This window comes from Adiantum capillus-veneris, chromosome 11 (genome assembly GCF_014529385.1).
Source record: "Adiantum capillus-veneris isolate H3 chromosome 11, ASM1452938v2, whole genome shotgun sequence".
Classification (NCBI taxonomy): domain Eukaryota; kingdom Viridiplantae; phylum Streptophyta; class Polypodiopsida; order Polypodiales; family Pteridaceae; genus Adiantum; species Adiantum capillus-veneris.
The window spans coordinates 18,265,467-18,291,630 of NC_140941.1; the positions used below are offsets into that span (position 1 = coordinate 18,265,467).

A 26,164-nucleotide genomic window follows, 5' to 3' on the forward strand; every position below is an offset into this window, starting at 1 on the left:
TTATGTTAACAAGTTATGTTATTCTTACAATTTTGCTAATTGCCATACACTCGCTCTTTAGCCTCAGCTTGTAGGTGGAGTGCGGTTGCCTGTGCACTCTTCCTTTGGGCAGAGAAGTTTGTTTTCTTTTGTTGCACTACATGCAACATTAGTTACCAGCCTTCTCTGTACAAAAATAAGTTGCAGGTTTTGGTCGTCGGTATCAGCATCGATAGGGCTATTTCGTCGAAATTTAGTATATAAATACCGGTCCTTATTACGTTGCATATTCCGACGCCTATTTAAATGTGTATTTTGATGCTCGCTATACTGATGGTCATACCGACGCTATGATACCAGCGTCTCTTACGAGGATTATTTCAACACTTTTTAGTTTAGAAATTAGCGCTATCTCGTCGGTACCTGCACGGACTTCTGCGAGACGTCTTGTAGTGATTATTGATGAGCGGATATAATATGGTGCCTTCGGTGATAGGGGCGCCAACCTCAAGATACCCATTGTCATGTGCAGTTAGGAAGCACGATACATAATGCGAGCTAGTTAGCAAGGAGGCAAGAATACATAATCGATGACCTAAGCAGCTTACACGAGAGAGAGAGAGAGAGAAGGTAGCACTGATCAGAGGAAGTAAAACATAAAGTTACATGTACGTGTTTTTTGTATGACAGGGAGGACATATACTACATGTTCCAATCGCACAAGTGTGACTCTAGCTCGACAACACTGCAAGGAATGGTGTTCCCAGTATGGCTGCGAATAGCTTGGACCAGATGGCGGTCGGGAAAACAGGAAGGTGAGCAACAAGCCTACTGGCTTGGAGCACACATCAGAAGGATGATTGTGGGATTACCCGGGAAAGGTGGTCAGCAAGGTGTGACTAGGGTTATGAATTGACAGTGGTGCAAGGTCATTGGGTCACGAAAGAGGTCATGGAGACCCGATTGGCAATGTCCCTGAAGGGGCCTTATAGACTAGTGTACGCGAGCCATAAGCTAGCTGAGGCAAACCCAGTGGGATTAATCGCCGCGTGGTTCGGTGATGGGTGTTAAAAAATGCGATTGCCCAAGTCATGTGTGGCAAGCAGGGCTGCTTGGGGTTGTGGATAGTGACCTACTGAACGTGAAGATATGCATATGGGACACGGGATAAGGTTACCCATGTGAGGATGCATTTGTTTACGGAATGACCCAAATGCACGGAGGTACTGAGCTGACAACACACTGGAATATACTTGGCCGATGCGGGATTAAGCCCGAAGGGTTAGAGCCATTTGCTGGTTCTGAGAGACGAAATGTAGCAAGACAAGTGCTGGCACAAATGCAGGCCACAGATGGCCGTTCGATCCCACCGCGACAAGGCAGGTTGCAAGAGGATGTGGAGCGAGTCATGTGGACTCGACATCATACCAGGCAGCCAAGGCCTAGATCGCATAATCGGGGATGTACCACAACTAGGAGGTATTGGGCTGAGTCGGAGGGCCAGCAAACAACTAAGGTGCAGTGTGAGATATGCAGGTACGAGAAGAACAACAATGCTGGGGTAGGTTATGTATGGCCGATGTGTTTCCCCTCGAAGAGACGGGCGAGCCACTGAGTTCGAATGAAACACGACTACGCATTGCAAGAGGGCAGGCTCCGATTAGCACCAGCCCACCTTTCATTCGGGGAGCTGTGCTGTGCGAGTGATTAGGCACATGCTATTATACCTTAACCGGTACTGGCCCGAATGGGGTTATTCGACACCGGGCAGCGGGCTATATGCCAGGAAATTTTGGATTAAATTACTAGCAGGCCTACAGGCGTGGGGTCCCCAAGTAAGTAGTGGGGGCACACTGATGACGGTTATGCTACTCGTACGGTTGGCACTTCATGGAGGTTACAGTCAAGAGCGATGCAAAGGGAGGAATTCCAATGGGGAGAATCTTGAGGCGTATTGTCTTTGGAGCTTAGGAGCTTGGTGTGGTCAAGCTTGGTCGAGGACGCGGTTGCGGCTTCCTTGGTGAGAGGAGCTTTGAGCTCAGTGGAGCTCGATAGAGAAGTGCTCTACGGAGGAGAGCTTGACATTCGAGTGCTTGGATGCTATTGTGGTAGAGATCTTGCATTGGAGCTTGCATTGAGAGGACATTGCATATCACAGAGTGGAGCAGGAGCAGGTTCAAGACTATGTGCAACTCGTTTTTTTCCATTTTTGGGCTCTAAAACGCAGTTTTTTGCGTAGCTCCGTTATACAGAATGAGATCTACATGATCCAGGAGTCTAGGTCAAGGTTTTGGAATGCTCCGGAAGCGATGGCGATGTCTACTTGCTGAAATTCTGCTTTGAATTACAGCAGGTACAGCAGTAGGTTTGTTTGTGTCCTTTCGGGTCCCAAAAACACTGTTTTTTGTATATCTCACACACACGGAGTACTTTCTACAGCAACCAGCAGATTCATAGGTGTACACAGGTTTTTGGATATGCATTTGTCCAGAGAGCCACTCATGCGAGAGTGAGCTATGTTGCCATGGTCTTGGCGTTTTATGTATGCCATATATGGATTTGTGTATATTTCTATGGCTGAGATTATTTGAGATTTGGCTCAATTTATAGAAGAAACTCTGTTGGATTTTATTCAGGTTCTCGACATAGCTTCTACGTATTCGCAGGTTGCTCTTTGACAGTTTAGTGGTTGAGTTTACTCCCACTTTGATAGGTGATTTTCAGCCATCATTTGGTTCGAGTTTGGAGTCACTTTGTGTATGCCCTTGTGTGCCGTATTTCGCATTGCGCATAGCGACAGATCTTGCAAGGTTTTGTGAAATGTTGCTAAAGTTATATGGCAGACATTTGGTCACCGATTGGAAGGTATTTTGGCAGCAATCATCACTCACATGTATGTCATTTGAGGTGTCGTTGAGTGGTACTTCGGCAAGAGCGGGTATGCTCATATGTATGACTTTGTAAGGTGATTCCGGTCGAGTTTATTCCCGGATTGGCCATTGTGGCATATATTATTGTCTCTTTGAGGTTTACTATTGAGACTTTGATCCAGTTACAAAGGAGAATCTGCCAAAATTTTTTCAGATATTTATGCGTGATTGAGTCATATTGACTTGTGATTTTGTGCAAGGTTTTGCATGGTTATTGGTGCAATTTTGCATCAGGTCTTGAGCCATATTTGCAGACTTTTGTTGATGCGATTCGAGCCAGTTTAGGGCTGATCTGGTTGACATTTCCTAGTCATTGTTGGTTGCTCTTTTGCGAGCATTATGGCTGATTTTTCATTTGACTTCTAGCGTTATGGTCTGACAGAGTTTAATGGTGCATATTTTGTTGCTTGGAAGGAGCATATGCTTGTTGCATTGGCGGATTTGGGGCAGGATAAACCCTTGCATGGTTTATCGGCGAAGCCTAAGTCTATGCGTGATGATGATTAGCAGGATCTTGATGAGTTAGCAATGTCTACGATTCGTTTGCATCTGGTTGAGTCTGTTTACTGGCAGGTCTCGAGGGAGACTACAACTCATGCTTTATGACATAGTTTACATGCTATGTACGTGACATCCATGTCTACAAGAGAGTGGGCAGCCTGCTCGGTTCAAGCAGACAATAGGGACAAGGCTACAATTTTGCTCAAATCGAATATACTCGATGAGGACATCGTGCTCTCTCGTAGGCGGGGAGAGTGTTACGGGTATCTATGCATAGGTAGGTTCCGAGACCCTCCACAGTCACTTGTCCTCTTGAGTCGACTTCGTGAGACGCGACCTCGAGGGCCCTTGGCCGACGAGAGGTCTCTACCTTGGGTGATCACCCTTGCGGAGGGAAGCTATACAAGTAGTAGAAAAATGCAAATTAAGTAGAATAAAAATGCAGCAGATCAGCATTTTTAACAGCCCCAAATCATCCCTAGCTGGTTGTAGAAGATCTCCATTTTCAGCCCTCGAAAATGCAGCCAAAACAGTCATTTTTAGCCACCGAAACAGTCCCGAAATTCAGCAGATAGAAGACCACAGATTTCAGCCCTTAAGTCGTCGTCGTCACCAGCATAGTCCCAAGTTGCATCAGTCCATTGCATCCGCATTGTACCACTTTGTGCAATCAATAGTAGACCACTCTTGCCGACGAGAGTGGGGCCTTTGGAGGAGGGTTTTACAACGTCTCTGGTGTCGTATCTCTCTTCTCTCTCTATCTCTCAGTCTCTACACTTGCACGCAGAGTGTCCATTCACTTTGTTTGTGATCATAGCACTTTCAATTAAGATCGGAAGGCTCTCCCTTCCATAAGAACTAAAAGGAACCTTGAGCACAGTTCGGAGCAGTTATCTTGAGCAAAGCATAAACAATCATATGCTATGGACTTGCCGACAATGTCGACGAAGATCAGGATGACAACGAGACGGATCGGAATCTGAAAAATGCTATGGCTGAAATCTGTGAATCTTTATCCATTGAATTTTGACTCTATGTCGATGATGACGATGCAACGACCATGCGCTGAAAACGTAGATGCTGAAATCTACGTTTTTTGGGTTGAAACTGTAAACGCTCGTGGATCTGACCATGCGGTGAGGAACTGCTGCGGAAAGGTGAGGTCTGCGAGGTTCGATGATTCTACAGCGGAGTCTGATTGCTGAAAACTGAAAACGTTGGTCTAGATCTGGGTTTCGTCGCGGTAGATCTATAAAATGCTGGATGGTTATGCTGATGCAAAAACGCTAGGGCTGATCTGCTATCTTGCTGTGGAATCTGCTAATGCTAGGGATGATCTGTCTTCTGCTGCTGTCGGGACTGGTCTGCAGTGCAAAAATGCCAGGGTTGATCTGTCATGCAAAATGCTAGGATTTTCAAATGGGCTTCACTGTCGATGCTAGCGTCCTAGTATCTTGAGCAGCGGCGTGTTTTGATTACCTTGTACATAGCTACAAAAAGAAAAACGAGTATGAAGGGAATCGAACCCTGACACTAGCCATATGAGGCTATCACCACGAGACTCCCCACCACCCACCCTTATTAGTAAGATTTTAAAAGAATAAAAATCATTGCTGCGAGATTAAATCTTACCCAATATAGGTTGATTTGTGAGTTGATACGCATGGCTAATAGTCCTCATCATCATCTCTGAGATTAACCGTCAATAAAATCTCATCTTCATTATCTTTGTTTACTTCTTCAAACTCCTCTGTCGTTAAATCTGTGTTGACATTCATTTCCTCCGTGTGCTCGACATCCACTATTTCTTCCTCTTCGGTGTCTGTAGTGTCAGAGTATGGATGGTTGTCGTTCTTATCATCATCTACAATGTCATCATGATCGGCAAGGGAAATTCTACACGTCTCTAACATGGATGTGTTTAGATTCGAAGATGTTACCAATTCATCATGATTTGCTTCCTCAGGGTCAACGCTATCAAACAACTGACGACCTCTAGGTTGGACATGCACAACTTGCCACCATGGATGAGAATCTGGGTTCTTGTAAAAGAACGCTTTCTCAACATGAGTTGGCAGAATGTAAGGCTCTCTTGTTGCACGCATTAACTTTGAGGAGTCGACGGACCAAAATTTAGACGGTTCTCTTCTCATTGTAGCACTATTGCCTTTATACTCGACACGAAACCAATCCACCTTCAGAATCACCTGTCAAAATGCACGAATCAAAACTTTAGAATTATGTATAACTTCAAGAAATCTACATGTCATTGTTGTATGAAGAGGGATTTCATTCACCTGTTTGAAGATCCGATACAATATTTCATAAATGCCGACTATGGTTCCCACATAGCCCAGTTCACTATCAACAAGATTTGTGTCTCTTGAACTTGCACGTGATAATTGCTTGAAAGAGGCAACAACGGAAGAATCTTGAGTTAGACGTAAGTCGTCAATAGCTTTTATTTGAAGATGTCGACCATAAGCCCACATGTTTGTATACATTCGAGCCTAGATCAATATATAAATGATATAAGAAAAAAAGGAATATTGCTTGTTTAGTTTAAAGTTTTCAAAACCCAAAAGTCACCTTTCTTTCACATCCAATCATACACTCTCTCTGTTCCCTTGAGATTGTCTCATGATCTCTATCCGCCCGTTGCATACGGGTGTATAACCAATCCATGAAAGTAGGTACATCTTCGATGTTATTTACGTTGGTTTGACGTCTGGATCTCCTGCTTTTACGTCTGCCAACTCGTTGGTTCGCAAGTTTCTCCTCATACTCCTCAACAAATTGTTGCATGTATTCGCTATTATAGACAATGAAAGTAGAAATATCCAAATTATCTTGGATCTTAAGTCGAATAGGGACTCCCTTACCAGACAATACCTCGTCTGACATGGTAGAAGAAGACGCATTTGTCCATATGTGTGGAGCTTCAAAATCGGTTTGCTCAAGATATTCACAAACATAATACATGCATTCTTCAAGTATCCATCCTTCCGCCATAGAACCCTCTGGTCTTGCTTTTTGACGTACATAACCTTCCAGTACTCTCATAAATCTCTCGGCCCAAAACATCCATCGAGTAGAAACAACACCAGCAAGCTCTATCTCGTCCACTAGATGGATTAGCAGATGAACTTGGATATCAAAAAATGAGGTTGGAAGTTCCTTCTCTATTAAACAAATAAGCTCTATACATTCACGCTTCTTTTGTGGAATTAACCCTTTGTCAATTTCTTTAGATGTAATCCATCTATCAATAAAAGAAAGAAGATATTAAAGTTATATTTGAATTAAGAACTTATCAACTAAAATTTTACACTAAAATTTAATGAGCGATAAATACCTTGCAAGCGATCCAAAGCGATATATTACGTCTCGGACTCCTTGGATAGTACATCCATCAATAACAAGGGGTAGAACATGCTATATACATGATTAATCCAATCAACAAAACATGCAAGAAAATAAATACTTATGAAGATTGATAAAACATTACCTTCACAAAATTGTGCCAATCATGTGTTTTTAAACCAGACAAGCTCTTGTCATCTAAAGTGAACATGTTTCGACAAGATGCTCCATATCCTGTAGGCGTACGAATCAATTGAATCCTCTTGTTGATAGTCTGCACCTCTTCTGCGCTGAGTACCCATGGGGCAAGCTCATAGGTTGTGTCACGTCCAGTTTCATCAGAAAGTGGCCATAGATTAGGCTTTGAGTTTCGATCCTTTAAGTCATTTCTTGCTGCCACTATGTCTTTCAAGCCAACGAGGTGTTGCCATAACGAATGACCAACGTTCTTAAATATATGCATAGGATCAAGAAGATGACATATCTTCAAATCCTTCCAATATTCCAAAGTGTACCATATCAAAGGACTTTGAGCCAGAGAACGTTTTCCTCTGGCTCGCACCTTCACAGCGTCATCATCATCACCGCTTATGATCTCCGACTCCGGATCGATAGCGGGCCCAACAGTCCACTTTAGATACCAATCCTTTGGTGTGTTTGGTATTGGACATTTCCCTTCTTCTACCTTCCCGTTGAAATGTATGGCTTGCCTTCTATTTCGTAGATGATTCTCTTCAGGTAAAAATCGTCTGTGTCGATGATATATATTTTTGTTGAGGTTTTTGCTATAAGTTGATCTCAACCAATCACCACACACAGGACAAGCTTTATAACCCTTGGTACATATTCCTGCATGAAAAACATAACAAAGATTATTAGCACAATAAATATACAAAAAACATATGATAAAATGTATATATCTAAACCATTTACCTGAGCAAAAACCATATCCTGGAAAGTCGTGGATAGTCCATGCTTAAATCCCACGAACAATGAACTGCCTTTCACCAATGCTTCTTGACATATCCACGACATCAATCCCTCTCCACAAATCTTGAAGATCGTCAATGAGAGGAGCCAAATATACATTCAGGTCTTTAACTTGTCGCTTTCCTGGGATTAAGAGTGAGAGCATTAAATGCTCTTTCTTAATACTAAGATATGGGGGTAGATTATAGTTGATAACTACCACCGGCCATATAGACCATTTACTTGATTTTATAGAAAATGGATTCACACCATCTAATGCTACACCCATCTTTAAATTGCGTGATTCTTTTGCAAAATCTGGCCATAGCAAATCAATATGCTCAAATGCAAGACTATCCTGCGGAATTCGCATTACTCCATCTTTGCTCTTGTGCTCCGCTCCCCATGTCATAAGCTTAGCTAATTCAGGACTTTGAAACATATGTTTTATACGTGGAGCCAAGGGAAAATGTCTCAATACCTTTCTAGGGACCTTACCTTTCTCATCTTTATAACGAGGCGTTTGACATTTTGGGCATGTCACATTGTCCTGGTACTAATGTCTATATAAAATACAATCGTTGGGACATGCATGTATAGAAGAATAGTCAAGTCCAAGAATACTTACCATCTTCTTCACCTCATTGTGTGATGCAGGAAGGGAATTGCTTGTTGGCAAGAACTTGTGAGAGACTAACCTGCAAGTTGATTAAAAATATGATCAATAACAAGCACCAATGTTTAGAGTGTAGCAAACAAATATGTTAGATGTATACATACTTCAATAGTGCTGAAACGGATACATTACTCCATCCAAAACGGTTTTGAAGATTAAGAATAAGTAAGATTGCACTTAGTCATGTCAGTTGGCTTCCTTCGTAGATATGCTTTAGAGCTTCTTCTCGAAGATACTTCTCGTTTTTAGGAATATCGCTCGCACTATCATTTTGATGCCAATCCTCAATAAAATCATCCATGCCATCGTCATTATCAAAGATATCATTACGTCCATTAAAGTCCTTAGAATATTGTTCCTTTAGTCTTGCATACGTATTAGGATCACTCCTGCGTAGGATCCTCATGCATTCTATTGACATTTGAGATACGTCATGTGAATGTTGATTTGTGACGTTATCGATGTCATAATCTGGAATCTGCATATTTGAAGGTAAAGAAGATTGTATCAATAGCATGCTTATATATAAAAGGAGAGAGATATGTGCATGGAATTAATTAACATTTGGAAACAACAAAAAATAATATCAAAATAAATTAGCGACAGCATGAAACGTAATGAAAATTAAAGTGTAGAATTAGGGTACAAGAGTTCAAAACAACATTAGGAATTGTATACAATGAGCTCTTAACCCTCATCTGTTAAGGGTGCTCGTGGAGGTCTATGCCATCCATAATTGACTAGCAATTCATCACCAGCACGTAATGATTTAATAGCATGGACAACTATATATCTTGGTGCATCCCTAGTCATGTGTCTTGGTTCATGACTATTCTCACACTCCACAAATGTGCAATTGGTTCTTGCACTTCTCCCTCAACTACTATTGATTAAACCTGCTATGTTTCCTTGAGAGTAAGGTCTTCCATCAACATAGAGTCTTTGGCCTTCTGCATGTGTAATCCCTCTAGCAGAAAGAGAGGCTGCATTGAGACATAATCCATAAGTAGTCATGCTCTGGATGTAGCGAGTGAGATGATGCCATAGACCCCATCTATATATAGGTCCACAAAAAGACACAAGGGTGACCTTTGAATGAGGGGGCACAAATCCTGTGCAATAAAGATGCTTCGTCCCGCTCCACTGATGGTGGACGGATCAATCATGTAGCGATTTCCCCAAAAGCCAAAAACCACTCCATCTGAACGAAGTGGTCCTCCTTGCCAGCCTCCGTATCGTCTACGATCGTAGCTCTGTACTAGATCTTGTAAATGAGTAGGCAGTGGATGATCTCCACCCATCTCAGCCTCCAATGGAGGAGGTAGAGGATGTCGAGAAACCTCCAGCTACAACTGACAAATGACCTATCCGTGCCGTGTGCAAGAGACATATGCACCACTGGTAGTAAAGTCATCCTCGCCATCAAGTGAAGATACCTACATATATAATCTAGCTACATTATATATTTTACTCTTTTATTTTTAAAACTCCAATATCAAACAAAGGGAGATCATAAATATACCATAGGTCGATGTCTCTCCTCAGGTGGTGGTGCTCACTCAAAAGTACCATAATTCATCTGATGTGAAAAGCACTCCCGTCGTGGCCTGTGATACATTCCACAACAACGAGCACACCAGCATATAATAGGCTCCTCATAGTAGAAATCATCGTAAACGGGTTCATGTGCAGTATCGGAACTCTGTGCACCCCGGCTACCACTAGTAGGAGGTGGTGGTCTACCCTCTAATTGATCCAAATATGGATTTCAATTACCATAAAAACATGAGACATTCATCAAATGACCAAAATAAAAAATTCGATAAAAGTAACAAAACAATGAAGTCTAGTAGTTATATGGTATATTATGACGCTTATTGTAATTTAAAAAATAAACAGGCGCTATTGTATGGTGTCGTCAAACAAGAGAAAGGCAACCATTTGCATGGAGACATGGCAATTCTTCCGCAAGGAGATGCACCTACGCATTAATTTTCCCCAACAAAAGGTGTGTGCCTTTGGTAATATATATTAGAATTAATATGAACTTTCCTAGATTGGTTCTAACTTTCTCTAATCTATGTTATTTTGTTTATTCAAATTTGCTTAGGAGGCAGCAAGAAAGAGAGTAGCTTTACGTCACACATGTAGACTAGGGCGAATTGGATGGGATGGATTTGTGGCCACATTTGTGAGTATAGACCATTCACATTTTAAATTTTAAAGGTAGTATTATTGAATGCAAAAATTAATAAGTCTTTGGTTGTGTCTTAATGTAGACGAAAGACTATGGTCGTGCACCGACGGCACAAAAGATAGAGTACGCCACATACTGCGGCTATCGTGCTTTGTGTCAAACACTTACTGACACTCTAGATCCACTTGTACATATCTTTGTTTTGCTTTGTAGTTTTTTTTCATGGTTACTGTAATATATTCTTTTTTTATTTCACTAACTAATACAGGAGCAACATGGGGAGGCTGATATGACAGAGGTGGCTCGACAGGAGGCCGAGGGGCGACATCGAGAGGCTGAGAGGAGCAGCGGCCCAATCACTGGCCATGATGGTGACGATCGTAGAGATGGGGACAGTCGTAGTCCCACGGTTCGGAACAGTGGTGATGGCACTAGCGATCATGAGACCGATGATAGTGAATCTTCCAGTAGTGATGGATCACATAGTGATCCTGCGTAGAGATTTCTTTTGCATATTTGGGATCATTATATATGTATTTTTAAGTGTGCATTGCTACATCGTATGTGATGATGAGATTTGTTTTGTATATGTGAGGATTGATCACCACACATTTTGGACACATGTACATAAACTTACTGATGATATATACTGACATGTGTTTGTTGCATCACCGAGTTTGTCTATTGTCAAACAATTAATTATTTGTCGATAAGATAATTAACCTAAGTAACCATCTCAATGTTATTTATTTGTCTTTATATATATTTTAAAAAAAGATGGATTGAAATCATGGTCATTGTGCTACCAAATGATGATGTGGCATGTGAAACCTAGTCCTAAGTTTTCTGTTAGTTGCTCTACTTCTCAAAATTAAGGCATTTTGATCTTATAGCACTCTTGTGCAAGTCTTTAAGAATATAAAAGAAACATCGCTAGGGACGTTAGTCTTTTTGTTCAGTTGTTGTTCTCCTGGTTTGGGTCACCGCTTGTGGCTTTTCGCCCAGTCGGTTTACACATTGTTAAAAAGGCTTCCAATGTTTTTTTTAAGATGAAGATTTGAACTATGACGTTTCAAAGTACCAAGCATCATACGCTCCAAGTTTCAAGTTACGTACCATGTACCATGCACCAACTACAAGCATCATACGCTCTAAGTTTCAAGTTACGTACCATGTACCATGTACCATGCATCAACGACAACTATCAAGTTTAATTATGGAACCTGATACCGAACTCTAAATCAACTGCAAAATCTAACACTAACAAGTTTTATTGGTTTCTATGTTAGGCTCTAGTATTAACAAGCTTTTTTATTTTCATATTTTTTGTAAAGGTAACAGATTTTACGCTAAGTGTCAGATTCTACATATCTTGTACCAAATCAAGTACCAAGTTTCAAGTTGCAAGTACTAAGTACCAAATCAAGTACCAAGTACCTTATACCAAATCTAACACTAAAGAGGTTTTATTGTTTTCATGTTAATTTATTACAGTACCACAAAGTTACATTGATCAATTAATACCATGGACCATGTACCAATTTCTGGAACCTACAACCAAATTAAAGCAAGTACCAAGTACCAAGTACCGACATGTACCAAGTACCAAGTATCAACATGTACCAAGTACCAAGTACCGACATGTAACAAGTTTTCTTTATTTTCATGTTAAACCCACATGTCCCGAGTTGTATGAAATAGGGACAAGTTTTTTTTTTTTTTTTTTTGGACTCTAGAAACGGTCCATCGGCGAGCCTTTGGAGCTCTTGTGAGCCCACATGGAATGTCCCTGTACCAATGAGGCATATGCGAAAGCTATACAGCTCGCTAAGAGATCAAACAACTCGTTGATATATGGATGGTTCTCAAAGTCCTCGAGCAAAAACGCTCAGAAAAAATACATCGGTCAGCTGTTTGAGCTCTCGGCGAGTCCTATAGCTTGCCCACATGCCTCTTTGGCACGCGAAAAATCTATGTGGGTTCACAGAATCTTAAATGGTTCGCCAATGGGCCGTTTCCAAAGTAGTCCACGAGCGTTTTTTTGATCATGGACTTCAGAAATGGTCGATTAGCGAGCTTTAACGCATGGAGTCCACGTGCAAATGAGGCATGTGAACAAGTTATACAGCGTGTTTGAACTTTGAAAATGGCCCATTTGCGAGCCGTTTGAGATCTCGTGAGCCCACATAGCTTGTCCACATGCCAACGAGGCATCTTGGCAAGCTATATGGCTCATGAGATCTGAAGCGACTGGCCAATGGATCATTTTCGAAGTTCGCAAGAATTATTTCTGTTATACATCAAGAACGTTTTTCTTAACTGAACAAAGGGAGCCGATTTAGAACTTATAGAAACGTCTGCTACATGACAGAAATCATGGGATTGAGATTTAATATTGGCTAGAGGGCCTACTATTTTATTTTAATATATAATTTTAGTAAACAAACATGATCGTCTATTTTTTATTTAATATAAAGTTATAACTTAAAAAATTAGCAAAAAGAAAGAGAGAGAGCTGTTTACCATAATTCATCTTGAAGCCGAAATTGTAAACTTATATCGCTTACAAGGGCACCGGTCCGATCAACGTCCGCACTACTATGCGAAATGCCAACAAATGTATGAGCAACGAGAGCAATCACACTTGCAAGAACACCGGCGCGCAAGAGAGAGTTAGAGTTTGTGGGTGTGTGTGTTCCACTCAAGATCTAGAGTTTGTATGTGTGTGTAGAAGAGCTAGAGAGAGAGAGAGAGAGAGAGAGAGCATTAGAGTTAGATTGTTGTATGTACTGTGTGTGTGAGAGCGAGAGAGAGGGAGCAGAGAGAGATCACTTATGAAACCCTGCACGTCATATAGTCTTTGCGTGTTCGAAGCGTCGCTGATGCGGTCTTTAAAAAAAAAGAAAAAAATCCTCGCTTAAGCATCTCGCCGCTTATGCCACGCGCCGCTTATACCATGCATTTTGCCACGCGTCGCTTATGCGACGAAAAGTAAACGTCTTATTTTTATTGTTTATGCGACGGTAACTTGTCGCTATAGCCCCCGTTAAATGCCTCGTTTATGTGACGTATAGTAGCGACGGCTACAGCGACGCCTTTTTCCCTCGCTAATGTTGAAAGAGAAAGAGAGAGCACAGAAATAGAACCCCAAAGTGTGTAGAATACACACATGAGATGATGTATATATAGCGGGGACCTGGGTGCCATATATAGAGAAGCCATATATTGAGTAGCTTCACATATAAGCTCAACACCCCCGCTCAAATAAGGGTCCCTAACTGTAGATGAAAAAACCCTTGGGGGATCAAGGAAAAAACCCACAGCTCTATATACACCCACCGTTATATTATAAAAATCATTGAATATACAAATGTTCATGAGGAGCTACATCACTCCTTTTACAATGAATATTTTATGAGGAGCTACATCACTCCTTTTACAATGAATGTTTTATGAGGAGTTACATTACTTCTATCCTATCAAACACAATAATGAATACAAAGATTCAATAAAGAGGTGTAAAGGCTATCGATTAGCTCGTAATCAGAAGTGTCTCCAGAAATCTGCTATGTAGCTTGTCATCACTATCGTATCACCAAACATATCTTCATGTTGTCATCAATATGACACACCAAACATATCTTCATAAATCTTTTATTGTCACCAAGTTTGTCTTCATAAAATCAATTCTTTGATGAATCCTACATAGATCATAGACTCAAAAAAACATAGTCATGAAAAGTATTGTAAAATAATTTACGTTTACAATGCCATAAGAGATGGTTCGCGACGCCACTCTTTTGACGACATATATACGCACGAAAACATATGGTACATAGAGTATGAACGTAAAAGTACAAGATGCGTGATTACGTGATGCAAATGATATGTGTATATACTACATAAAACAACATTTACCAACGTAGTGATCAATGAATATCATCAAAGTATTAACAAAACATCATCATTGTATCAATAAAAATGAATAAATCATCATGGTATCAACAAAAAGCATCATGATATCACCGAAAATAATCATTGTATCAACGTAATAACATCATGGCATCATCGAGAATAACCATGGTATCAACGAAACAACATCATGGTATCACCGCGAATAACCATGGTATCAATGAAACATCATCATGACATCACCTAGAATAACCATGGTATCAATGAAACATCATCATGACATCACCTAGAATAACCATGGTATCAACGAAACAGCATCATGGTATCAACAAAAATCACCATGGAATTAACAAAATATCATCATGGAATCACCGAGAATAACCATGGTATCAACGAAACATCATCATGGCATCACCGAGAATAACCATGGTATCAATGAAATATCATCATGGTATCAACAAAAATCACCATGACCAAAGTACTAACAAAACATCATCATGGTACCATCAAAACCACTATGTTATCAATGAGAAATTATCAATAAAACGACAAAACTATATCTCTAAAAGAATAATTATACGAGAATCAATGAACGAGTACTAACAGTAGCTCGATAGAATTTGAACGATCATCAACTGCTCGACTGAATCAGAACGATATGTAACTGGCTTCTGCAGCAAAGTTACGTCAGTAACAAATATATGATTGATGAAGAAAAAATATAATTGAGAAGTTTTCAATTATGAGAAAAATCAAAAGCAAAAAGTAAAATTTTGCTTTTCAAACATATTCACAGTCCGCGATACGATAACCCAAAATCGGTGCAGAATTTAGAGAAACTTTCTTCTGCAAAGTTATAGACCACATCAATTACTTTGCAGAATTTAGAGAAACTTTCTTCTGCAAAGTTATAGACCACATCAATTCCGATGGCCCAAGCGACTAGTTTCTCATCGATTTCGATGGCTGCAGTGGCTAGTTTCTTCTGCAATGTTGTAGACCACATCGATTTCGATCCCTCACGCGGGTAGTTTCTGCAAATCATTTTCAATTAGCAGAAACATCAAAACATAAAACGAAACTTGCTTTTCACGTATGTATGGAGTCCGCGAACGATAACTCAAAATCGGTGCAGAATTTCCTTCTGCAAAGTTGTAGATCACATCGATTCCGGTCCCTTAGGCAGGTAGTTCCTGCAAAATCGTTTTCAATTAGCAGAAAAATCAAAAACAAAAAGCGGAACATGCTTTTTCACGCATGTACGCAGTCCACGAACGATAACTCAAAATCGGTGAAGAATTTGAAAAAACTTCCTGCTTCAAAGTTGTAGACCACATCGATTCCAATCTCTCTCTTGCGAGTAGTTTCTACAAAATCGTTTTCAATTAGAAGAGAAATCAAAAACAAAAAACAAACGTTGCTTTTCGAGTATGTACGTAGTCCGCGAACGATAACTCAAAATCGATGCAGAATTTGAAAAAACTTTCTTCTGCAAAGTTGTAGAACACATCGATTCCGGTCTGTTGCTTGTGTAGTTTCTGTAAAATCGTTTTCAATTAGCAGAGAAATCAAAAACAAAAAGCGCAAGTTGCTTTTCAAGCATGTACGCAGTCCGCGAAGGATAACTCAAAATCGGTGAAGAATTTGAAAAAACTTCCTTCTGCAAAGATGTAGACCACATCGATTCCCGTCTCTCTGCTGATAGTTTCTGCAAAATCTTTTTCAATTAGTAGAGAAATCAAAAACAAAAAGCGGAAGTTGCTTTTCAAGCATGTACGCAGTCCGCGAACGATAACTCAATATCGGTGAAGAATTTGAAAAAACTTTCTTCTGCAAAGTTGTAGACCACATCGATTCCGGTCTTTTTAGTGGGTAGTTTCTGCAAAATCATTTCCAATTAGCAGAGAAATCCAAAACAAAAACGTACTGCTCTGATACCATGTTGAAAGAGAAAGAGAGAGCACAGAAATAGAACCCTAAAGTGTGTAGAATACACACATGAGATGATGTATATATAAAGGGGACCTGGGTGCCATATATAGAGAAGCTATATATTGAGTAGCTTCACATATAAGCTCAACAGCTAATACGACGAAAATTTATCGTTGTAGCCGTCGCTATAGGGGGCAAATGTAGTAGTGAAAGGTCTTTTGATAATCAACACCAGCTGCTTGGGATTAACCTTTTGCAACTAAATGTGCCTTCAACTTGTCAAAAGATCCATCTGCTTTTACTTTTTTCTTATACATCCACTTATACTTAATAGTTGTACGACCAAGAGGTAGTTCAATTAGTATCCATGTACCTTTAGAGATAAGAGAATTGTACTATGCTTCCATAGCCTCTTTCCATTGATCCTTTTGTGGTGATGAGATACCTTCATTATAAGTAACGGGATCTTCAAAAGTAGAGAAAGCATTATAATATCAATATCATCATTGATAACATTCGGAATGGATGGTTGTGAACAGAAAAGCTGCTCTGTAGAAAGAGTTTCATCAACTGGCAGAAATGGAAAAATGTGAAGCAATGATTTAGTATCATCAGAATCATCCATGGACATGAGGCTCCCATAAGCTGTTCGATAAAAGTAGAAGCATGAATTACAATTGCTTTCTTAGAGGAAGGGTCATAGAATTTGTAGCCTTTGGAAGTGTCAAAATATCAAATAAAAATAACTTTAAGACTAGGAGCATCAAGCTTTGTTCATGTTTCTTTGGGAACATGAATATAAGCAATACATCGAAAGGTTCGAAAATGAGATACAAAAGGAATGTCACCTGTCCATGCTATGATGGGTATCTTACAAGAATGTACAGTAGTAGGAAGATGATTATGAGTAAATATTGTAAGTAGCTTCAGCCCCGAAAACACAAGATAAACCAGAATGAATGAGCATACATCTCACAACATTGAGAATAGTGCGATTCTTTCATTAAGCAACGCCGTTCTGTTGAGGTGAATATGGAATAGTATGTTTATGATGAATTTTATTGTCATCACAGTAACTCATAAACTCTCAATAAAAATATTTTCCTCCATTGTCACTATGAAGGTTCTTAAGGCAACGACCAATGTGAAGTTCCACATCCTTGTGGAATTGTTTGAAATAAATAAGGCCGCAGATTTTTTTCTAAGTAGAAATACAGTCGTATACTGTGAGAAATCATCAATGAAAGTAATGAAGTAGCGAAATTGTGATCTCGAAGAAGGTAGAGGTACACATATATTAGTATGAACAAGAACCAATATGTCATGAGAATGAGTTGTATTTGAGAGGAAAGGATTTACGATTATGTTATCCAGAAGCACAAAACTCATAAATTCCCATATGGGGATGAGCTTTAAGATCCATGCCATGAACAAGATCACGATGCTAAAGATCAAAGAATTTTGAGAAATCAGCAAAAACAAAACAATGATGCCATACTTTGCAATCATGATCACCTGGAGTGCTGACAACATTTGCTACATCATCATTGAGAGAGAGAGAGTTCAAACAAATTACCGTTTCGAGGAGCAGTGGCTATAGTCTATCCATCTTTCTCAATTTGGCATTTGGTATGATCAAATCCAACAAAGACACCAAGATCAACAAGTCTAGAAACTGAAAGAAGATTACGTTGAAGATCTGGTACATTACTAATCCTCGCAAAATTTGAGTGGAAGAAGATAAGGTACCAAGATATAAATCTCCAATACCCTTTACTTGACAAGTCGTATCATCAACAAAATAAACAATAGGTTGAATTGGTAGTGGACAATAATTATAGTGCCACTTAGACTGATATGTTATATTTCGCAGCACGGCCGGCTGTGATGTAGCCACCGCCACCCCCTGAATACCAACGCAAGAATGACATAAAGAGACTAGAAGGAAGATGTAGATATGTCTCCACCAACAAGCCTGGCGTCGCACGCGCCTTGCAGGATCCAATAAAATGCTTGAGCTGCTCATGCGCCTCTTTCTCACCATCACTGCGTTTCTTTACAGTGACAGTCTAGCTCCAATTTTTTGATTCCCCTAATTAACTAGTCTTGCTTGGTGGGCCTTGCTATATAACATCTATAGAACAATCATGCAGCTCATGCCAATTGTGATCAAATCCACCTCATTGAACTTAGGGTTTAGAAGCCATTACTGAAGGACATTAGAAGCTAGTACTGAAGGACATTATTATGTTACCTGCGTTCGTCTTCATCTCAACTTTTGCAAAGTCAGTTTGATTGTACAAATTATTCAAGGAAAGGTTGTTATAGTGTTGGACGTCTCATTTGTGAGTACAGATTAATTATCGTAGTAGAATTGTTGATGTATTGCTGCACATGAGCTTCATCTATAATACATGCACCCAAGGTACAATTGATCTCATCTACGACTGGTTTTCTTTCACGAATAATGGTCAAGAACTGAATCAATTCAGGGTCTATTGCATGCCTTACAGGGCATGACATCTTGTACAAAACTGTATGTAGCCAGTGGACCAAGCTTGTGATATGGCATGTGTTACAAAGCTCCCGTGCGTGACTACAAACTGTGGATAGTTGGGCAACATCACCGAGCAAGAGAACACATTTTTTGCTAAAGGGATCTGCCAATGTACTGCTTGTTACGTTGACATTTTTTCTTATGATAAGGTCAAAAGTCATTTGGGTTAACATGAGTAGCTTGTCTATAATTATAATATTTGCCTCTTTCATGTCCAAATATTGCTCATCGGTCTCATGAATAGAGAGGGGATACTATTCATTAGTTGTTGGTATCTTGAACTGGTAATGGACTGTAGATGCAATGCTGCTAAGTCTTGTTGTTGCCGTTCTTATGACAAAACGCCCAACAATAATACAAAAGTGGGGGCAGCAGGAGCGTCTATTTCATTTGTCTATCGATCTCAGTTATCTCTATATATCTGAGGTATGCCGTCGTGTAGGAAGGAAATATTTCTAGATTGTGAGAAAAGATGTCATATAGCATGCTCCAATCTTTATACAATATAATAATTTCAAACCATGACCTAGCATATGGACAATAAGCTAGTTTCAAGTTGGTTGCAGTTTTCTCCCTAGCTTATTGATGCTTGGACCATAATCTTCTAGGTCTTCAGAACTTCATACTGACACCTAGTGTTGGAGAAACGAGGACATATATAGTATGGAATCAATTATTTAGACACCTAGCTGTATGATATCAATTATGTAGAGATAAAATAAAGATGCACAAGGTGAATTCACTAGTATGATATACCACATGCATTCACTACTTGCGTATTCAATATTGTAATACATCAGATGCATTGGCTAGAAATCGTTTGCAAAGAGTTGCTTGTGTAACTAACATGTGCAGATGTTGATCGACATCGAGTGTATAGTTTTGAAAACGAGATCCAAATAAACCGAAGCAAAGGAAGTAATGCAAAAATTACTAAAACAAGCAAATAAATAAAGCATGAATGAACTGCAATAAAAAATGAGGCGCTTTACTGACCTGTAATGTTGTATTGCTGCTTTTTGACTGTCAAATCTATAGGCCGATATTTGAGTCAAGCTACAAAAAAGCAATGTGAATAGTTAAACATATCATCTTGCAATGAAACATCACAGACTGACAGTGCAAAGTATACAATGTACGTCATACAGAGGTGCCATACAAAGGTATGGTGGAGAGTTGGCACTGTGGTCTCTCCAAAAAATTATAAGAAATGGAAGCCGTGCCCTTCCCCGTAGCGTTTATGTGTTGCGCCAAGGAAATGCATGCGCATAAAAAATTGGATGCAGATAACGGACCTTGCAGTGTTGTTGCGCTTGTGTAATTGGAACGTACATTGTTGTGAATATATGTCCTCCCTGCCATACACAAAGCACGCAGATGTAAATTAATGTTCTATGTCCTCTGATCAATATTACCTTCTCTCTCTCTCTCTCTCTCTCTCTCTCTCTCTCTCTCTCTCTCTCTCTCTGTTGTAAGCTGTTTCGGTCAGCAATTATGTCTTCTTGCCTCCTTAGCAATTATGTTTCCTTGCCTCCTTGTTGACTAACCTGCGTTACGTATCATGCTTCCTAGAGGTTGGTGTCCCCATCTCTAATCAAAGGATGCAACTTGAAGGCTGTTTAGGTGCGATCCCTCCAAAAGATGAAGAAGACAATGCTTATGACAAAGGTACTAGTAGTTCTACTAATGATGCAATTGAGGTGGCGACGTGAAGCCTGCGAGAAATCTAGCCCTTTTTTGCATACCACTAGATTCCATATGTTCAGTCCCATCGATGTCACCCACCTGCACCACCCCATGTGGCCAACTCTCCTCTCAAGCCCTGGCGGCCCTCCAATCCGCAGCATCCCAGCCAACCCTCCTCAATTTTTTGTCGATGTAATGGATCTTATATGCTAAGCCAGTAAGAGATGCAAAGAAAGTTGTCTCATCTCTACAAGAAAACCGAGATAAGATGCAGCATAATGAGGAATGTATTTGCACAAGAGACCGCTTGGCACCCAACATGTATGATATATTGAGTGTATAACTGAATAAAGTAATTTTTGAATCTTGAGGTTGCAAAATGCATTCAACAATAGACAAACTTTGTCTTCTTGACGCTGAAATTGGTTCCGTACTCATACAATATATTAAGAGTAGCATCCCATGCGCTATGGAATGTTAAGTCGTTGCTGGAGATAATTTCACTCGGCCCGTTCGGTATACTATAGCTGCTATATGGAGTTTCTACCTTGACCGCCTACTGCACAAAAGACCTTTGAGAAGATGTGAATAGATTTTCACACTCCGCCCTGGAATAGCATACCAAAATGATGTCTTCCATCTGCAGCCATCTGAACTTGATTCGAGAGTTGTTGCATACATGGAAGTGAGTCGTTGTTATTAGCAAGAAGGGAGCTCCGAAGCAGTAACTATTGTGCGTTCAAACCCACACCACCTGCATTCCTTGCTTCGTATGTAGTTGATGAAGAGCAACACTGTAGTATATTGTTGTTGCTAATCTCAACTACGCCGCATTGGCTGCCGCCTGCACGTGGTTTAGAAAGAGAATCTCTTTACAAGACGCAATAGTGGCCATATTGTTTGTAAAGTTTCTGCTATCCCACCCAGTTGTTGAATGGTCAGCAGTTTGAACTGTTGTTGGATACTAATAGGTGCTGACATATTGGTATACCTGTCTCCAAAAATGCCAATACTCCACAGTCCTTTTTCTTTGGCTTCTCCAACATCAAATCTCATTATGTGGATTAAAAAGAATTAGCTTCCGCTTCTACTCTTGACTATTCTTTTGATCCTGGTTGGCAGCGTAGGTATCTGTACTAGAACAAACCTCTGTCATGGGCTGATCACACGAAATATATGATCTTTGAGAGTGCTCATCATATCAGCAAGCATACGAAGTAACCTCCAGCTCGATCTGCGAAGTATTATAACCGGGCTTTAAAAGGTCTCCGGTACTCCTTTAATCCGGACGTTCTACCCGGCTTGCTGTGCATGCTGCATGGACAAACTGTGCGGAAACAATTGGTGTGAATCTTGAGAATTAGGCATGGGGACCTACTGCATATCATTTCCATGAACATTGAAGAATGGCCGAGGCACAGGGTTGTTGAATCTGCATGAGCTATACTTGGAGCGGCATAATGCTGGCCATAAGTAGTTGCGCCAACAGAAACGAGCTCAGTAATGCGTAGTTGAAGCTGACATACTGTTCAGCTGGCCACTGGGTCTTGTTGCACACAAAGCTGCTATGATCACTATGCGGGGAAGGTGCAAGTACGCTTATAATTAGCTATTGAGGCTTCACTGCAAAAGAAGGCCGACTCAATATGCCGATGGGGCAAACAGTGACATTGTCGACCCTTGTACTACTGGAATGAATAGGAAGGAGCTTGGCCTACAGACTGGCCATCCCCAACCTTGGCACTGTGTGGATCCATATCCAAAATGCTGCGCCTTTGTGAACCCCTGTCTTCAAACTGTTTCTACGAACCTTCTTGCCAACTTGTGATGCGATGCTCCTTTTATATTCAAGACAACGTTTTTTATTAACAGCTTTTCACGACCTTGTTTTTTTAGTTTAATTTGACCCTACAATGTGGTCGATTCTACAACCAGATAGAGAAAAAGTTCCTTTGGCTCACCAAGTAACTAGCATATAACCCCGTCTTAGGGGCCTTTATAACATAAAAGGAAAGGGATGTTTAAGGCGCATTACTATCCATTTTTTTCAATTGGTCGGTTAAGTCCACAAATTGTGCAACAAGTTTTGATTTAGGGTTGCAATACAAATTTATCTCGATAGAAACAAAGCTTATTCATATCTTGATGCTCCTTAAATTGTTGGCCTGAATAAACAAATCAGAAGCTCTTTTAATTTTCGAAAGCAATAGCCGTAACTTCAAACTTGGAAGTGCGACACTTACAAATCCAACAAATAATTTCCCAATTTAAACTTGGAGAAACCAATGAAATTGGTTGTCTTTCACAAGGGGGGAGTGCCCAAAAACTCATTGTGGACAATTTTAGGAGCCATAGTCAGCACAACTCTCAACGTATATGTAAGTGGAGCAGGAACACTCAACGTATATGTAAGTGAACGCATTTGGTGACAATTTTGCAAATGTCAAAGACCTCATGAAGCTATTGTTAGGCATTCCAGAGGAGGTAATATGAATCAAAAGAATTACTCACCTCAACTTGCTTATTTGTAAAAATGAATTGAGTGTAGGAATTTTCTATCTTTGGCTTTTCTTTGTTTGTAATCCATACATGTATCATCATCTCCCATGTCAAGAAAATGTACAACACCAAATCACATTCTTGGTCCATTGTGTGGTTGTTCAAAATTTCAAGGTTCGAATTTGAATAATGCTGTGTGTGTGTGTGTGTGTGTGTGTGTGTGTGTGTGTGTGTGTGTCTCTGTCTGTCTCTCTCTCTCCGTCGTGTTCTCAACATAGTCTCTTGAGAACATGGTTTCTCTGTTGAGCATAAGCATTCTCGGCATAATAGCATATGAGAGCATCTCAAAGCATACAATCGTGAGCACCTGATTACATCAATGAATGAATTATTGTGCACCATTGCGTTATAATACCAAAATTAGAATATTTGATTGACATCCTTAATTGAATCTTGTTGTACACATGCTACAAGAGAGGTGGGCTTCCACATTAACATCAAGAAACAATGGTGGCAGCCCCAACATGGGCATCCATGGTGGAGTGTGCAATCCTCAACACAGGAGCTTCCATTCCCATGCTTGACCTCTATACCACCTCTTTGACCCCAACGTGACTCACTTTGAAAAGAAGGTAGCCGGCCATTTTTGTAGTCTTAGAGATTAACCCACACCTAGACCCTCGCCCACATTACCCACACCATGTCCATGCCCACACATACTCACCCAAATACATTTTTCCATTTATATGCTTCAGATATATCAATGGCCTCGTCTTTCTTACTTTTAGAGGGTTTTGAGTAAAGAAAGTCCAAGGATAGTTCCATCCTGTGTGTGTGTGTGTGTGTGTGTGTGTGTGAGAGAGAGAGAGAGAGAGAGAGAGAGAGAGAGAGAGAGAGAGAGAGAGAGAGCGAGAGAGAGACACAGAGAGAGAGAGAGAGAGAGAGAGAGAGAGAGAGAGAGAGAAGAAGAAGAATGGGGTAGAGGTTTCCTGTGTTCTGCAGGTTCCTCTATTCTGCCATCACCCTCGCAGTGTTGCTATTGCAACTCCCATCCCTCGAAGCAGAGCCTCGCCTTCATCCTTTCAGGTCTCCTCTTGACCCTTGAAGCATGTCCCTCCTGGAAGTGTTCCTCCTAAACCCTAATGGTGAAGCATCTTCTTCTGTGTTGTGTGGTGAGAATGTCCTGTTTGACCCCTTAGCCATGTCCATTGCTCTTAAAGACTCTCTCACTATTGACCCGTCTATCAAAGGACATCATAAGGTATTTATGAACTCTGCTAAAGTCTGGAATCAGGTCATCGTCTTTCAAACAAGGGTTGTAGTTCTTTAATTTACTGGAAAGCTCCCAAGCATTGGGGAGGTTGCAGGCTTCACTGACCATGGCTTTAGGATAATAGTGGTGGACAAAATCTTTTATTCTGGTTCTGGCTTATTTGAGGTGCTCTTCTTCAAGACTGAGGATCAAAAATCCTTTCTTTCGTCTTCTATTGTGATCCTCTATGGGCAAGTGGTCAATGTGTTGCAATGGCAGCCAATCAGGACCATCAAGGAAGAACTATTGAGTAAATGCCCCTTTGTGGGTAGAACTCGTAGATCTCCCCTCATACTTGTGGCCTTGTATCTCTGAAATATTAGCCTCCTTAGGGAAGGTTCTATTTAGCCCGACTTTAACCTCCCCAACAGGAATAAAGCTTGCATCTTGTGGGAGACTGACAAAGAATTTCCATCCTCTTTGGAAATAGAACTGGAAGAAGTAGGCAATGTGGTCTTGTACCTTAAATGGGGGAATTTAGCAGGCTCTTGTTTCCATTGTGGAAAATTAGGCCACTTCTTCAAAAAGTGTCCAACATTGAAAGAAGGCACAGTAGAGCTGATCCCTTCCTATCCAGGGAGCAAGAACTTGATACCTAGGAGACAATTTTTTGGCAAACCCATGGGTAAACCTACTACCCCTCCTGTACTACCTCCATCTCAGACGGTGGTTCCTTTGGCTGGTCCCAAAACCCCCTCTTATGCTAGACCGCCTAGGTCACTCATCAATACTAGAAGTACCTCTTCTCAACCCTCTTCCTCAAAAGGTCCTAGAGGAGGGGAGAAAGGGAAAATAACTATTGATTCTGAAGGATTTCAGGCTCCCCTGCCATGAAGACCTTCAAACCAAGAAATTTGGCCTCTGGCTACACCTCTTCTAATGTCTATGACATCTTGCAAGACATGCCCTATCCAGAAACCTTGGAGGCTGTTGAAGTTATGCTAAAGGATTATCATCAAAAGAGGACTACAGATCCTCCTGAAGTTAATTTTGTTGGAGCTATATATGGATCACTCTACTCAACTTGGTCTCACCTATATATTTGTATCTTGTCCTCAATATGAATCAGTCTTTGGGAGCGTATATGGTGTGTCTCTTGTCTCGTCTCTCTCTCTTTCTCTCTACATCTCAACATGGTATCAGAGCGGTAGCGATCACGCGCTGATTCAATTCATGGTGACAAAACAGTATGTGTATGCGATTCGCATGTAAGATTCAAAATTGCTACAAATTTTATTTTTGAGCGTTGATTCTTGTTAACTGTGGTGGTTTTGTGTTAAGAAGAATATAATTAGTGTTTTGTGTGTCGTTTATTGCTAATCAATCTAATCGTTGATTACGTTTTCTTGTTGATGACACCCTGAACTTCATCTCAATTTTTCGGGGTGTTCTGCTCAAAATTTGGAAAAACGAGAAAAGCGCCAATCGGAGTTCGCAGCAGAAAGTTATGCTATTTTTACTGCAATTGAGCTTGACGCAGCTTTCTTCGTCCTACTTCTTCGTGAAGCATTCGCGATCGTTTTTATTATTTTGGCGTTAGCTTTTTCGAGAAGATTTAGCTTTTTGCTATTCGTATTGTGGCCGTCAATCTTGCGTCTCATGCTACTCTATTTTGAGGACTCTTTTATTATTAACGTCTCCTTTACCTTGC

General features: G+C 40.4%; 2 protein-coding genes and 3 pseudogenes across 2 annotated transcripts; 3 read left to right on the forward strand and 2 right to left on the reverse strand.

Annotated features, from left to right (window-relative positions):
• The first annotated feature begins 1,183 nt into the window (after positions 1-1,183).
• On the forward strand, positions 1,184-1,686 carry LOC147446941 (uncharacterized; annotated as a pseudogene).
• A 3,391-nt stretch (positions 1,687-5,077) lies between these two features.
• On the reverse strand, positions 5,078-5,323 carry LOC147446942 (uncharacterized). Its single transcript, XM_086524215.1, has one exon. It carries the CDS (start codon positions 5,321-5,323, stop codon positions 5,078-5,080), a length of 246 nt encoding a protein of 81 aa, XP_086380341.1.
• A 1,417-nt stretch (positions 5,324-6,740) lies between these two features.
• On the reverse strand, positions 6,741-7,444 carry LOC147446943 (uncharacterized; annotated as a pseudogene).
• Positions 7,445-10,327: 2,883 nt separating this feature from the next.
• On the forward strand, positions 10,328-11,114 carry LOC147446944 (uncharacterized). Its single transcript, XM_086524217.1, has 4 exons — positions 10,328-10,426; positions 10,529-10,609; positions 10,698-10,802; positions 10,884-11,114. Exons 1-4 carry the CDS (start codon positions 10,328-10,330, stop codon positions 11,112-11,114), a joined length of 516 nt encoding a protein of 171 aa, XP_086380343.1.
• Positions 11,115-24,309: 13,195 nt separating this feature from the next.
• LOC147446945 (uncharacterized) lies at positions 24,310-24,828 on the forward strand (annotated as a pseudogene).
• The last annotated feature ends 1,336 nt before the right edge of the window (positions 24,829-26,164 follow it).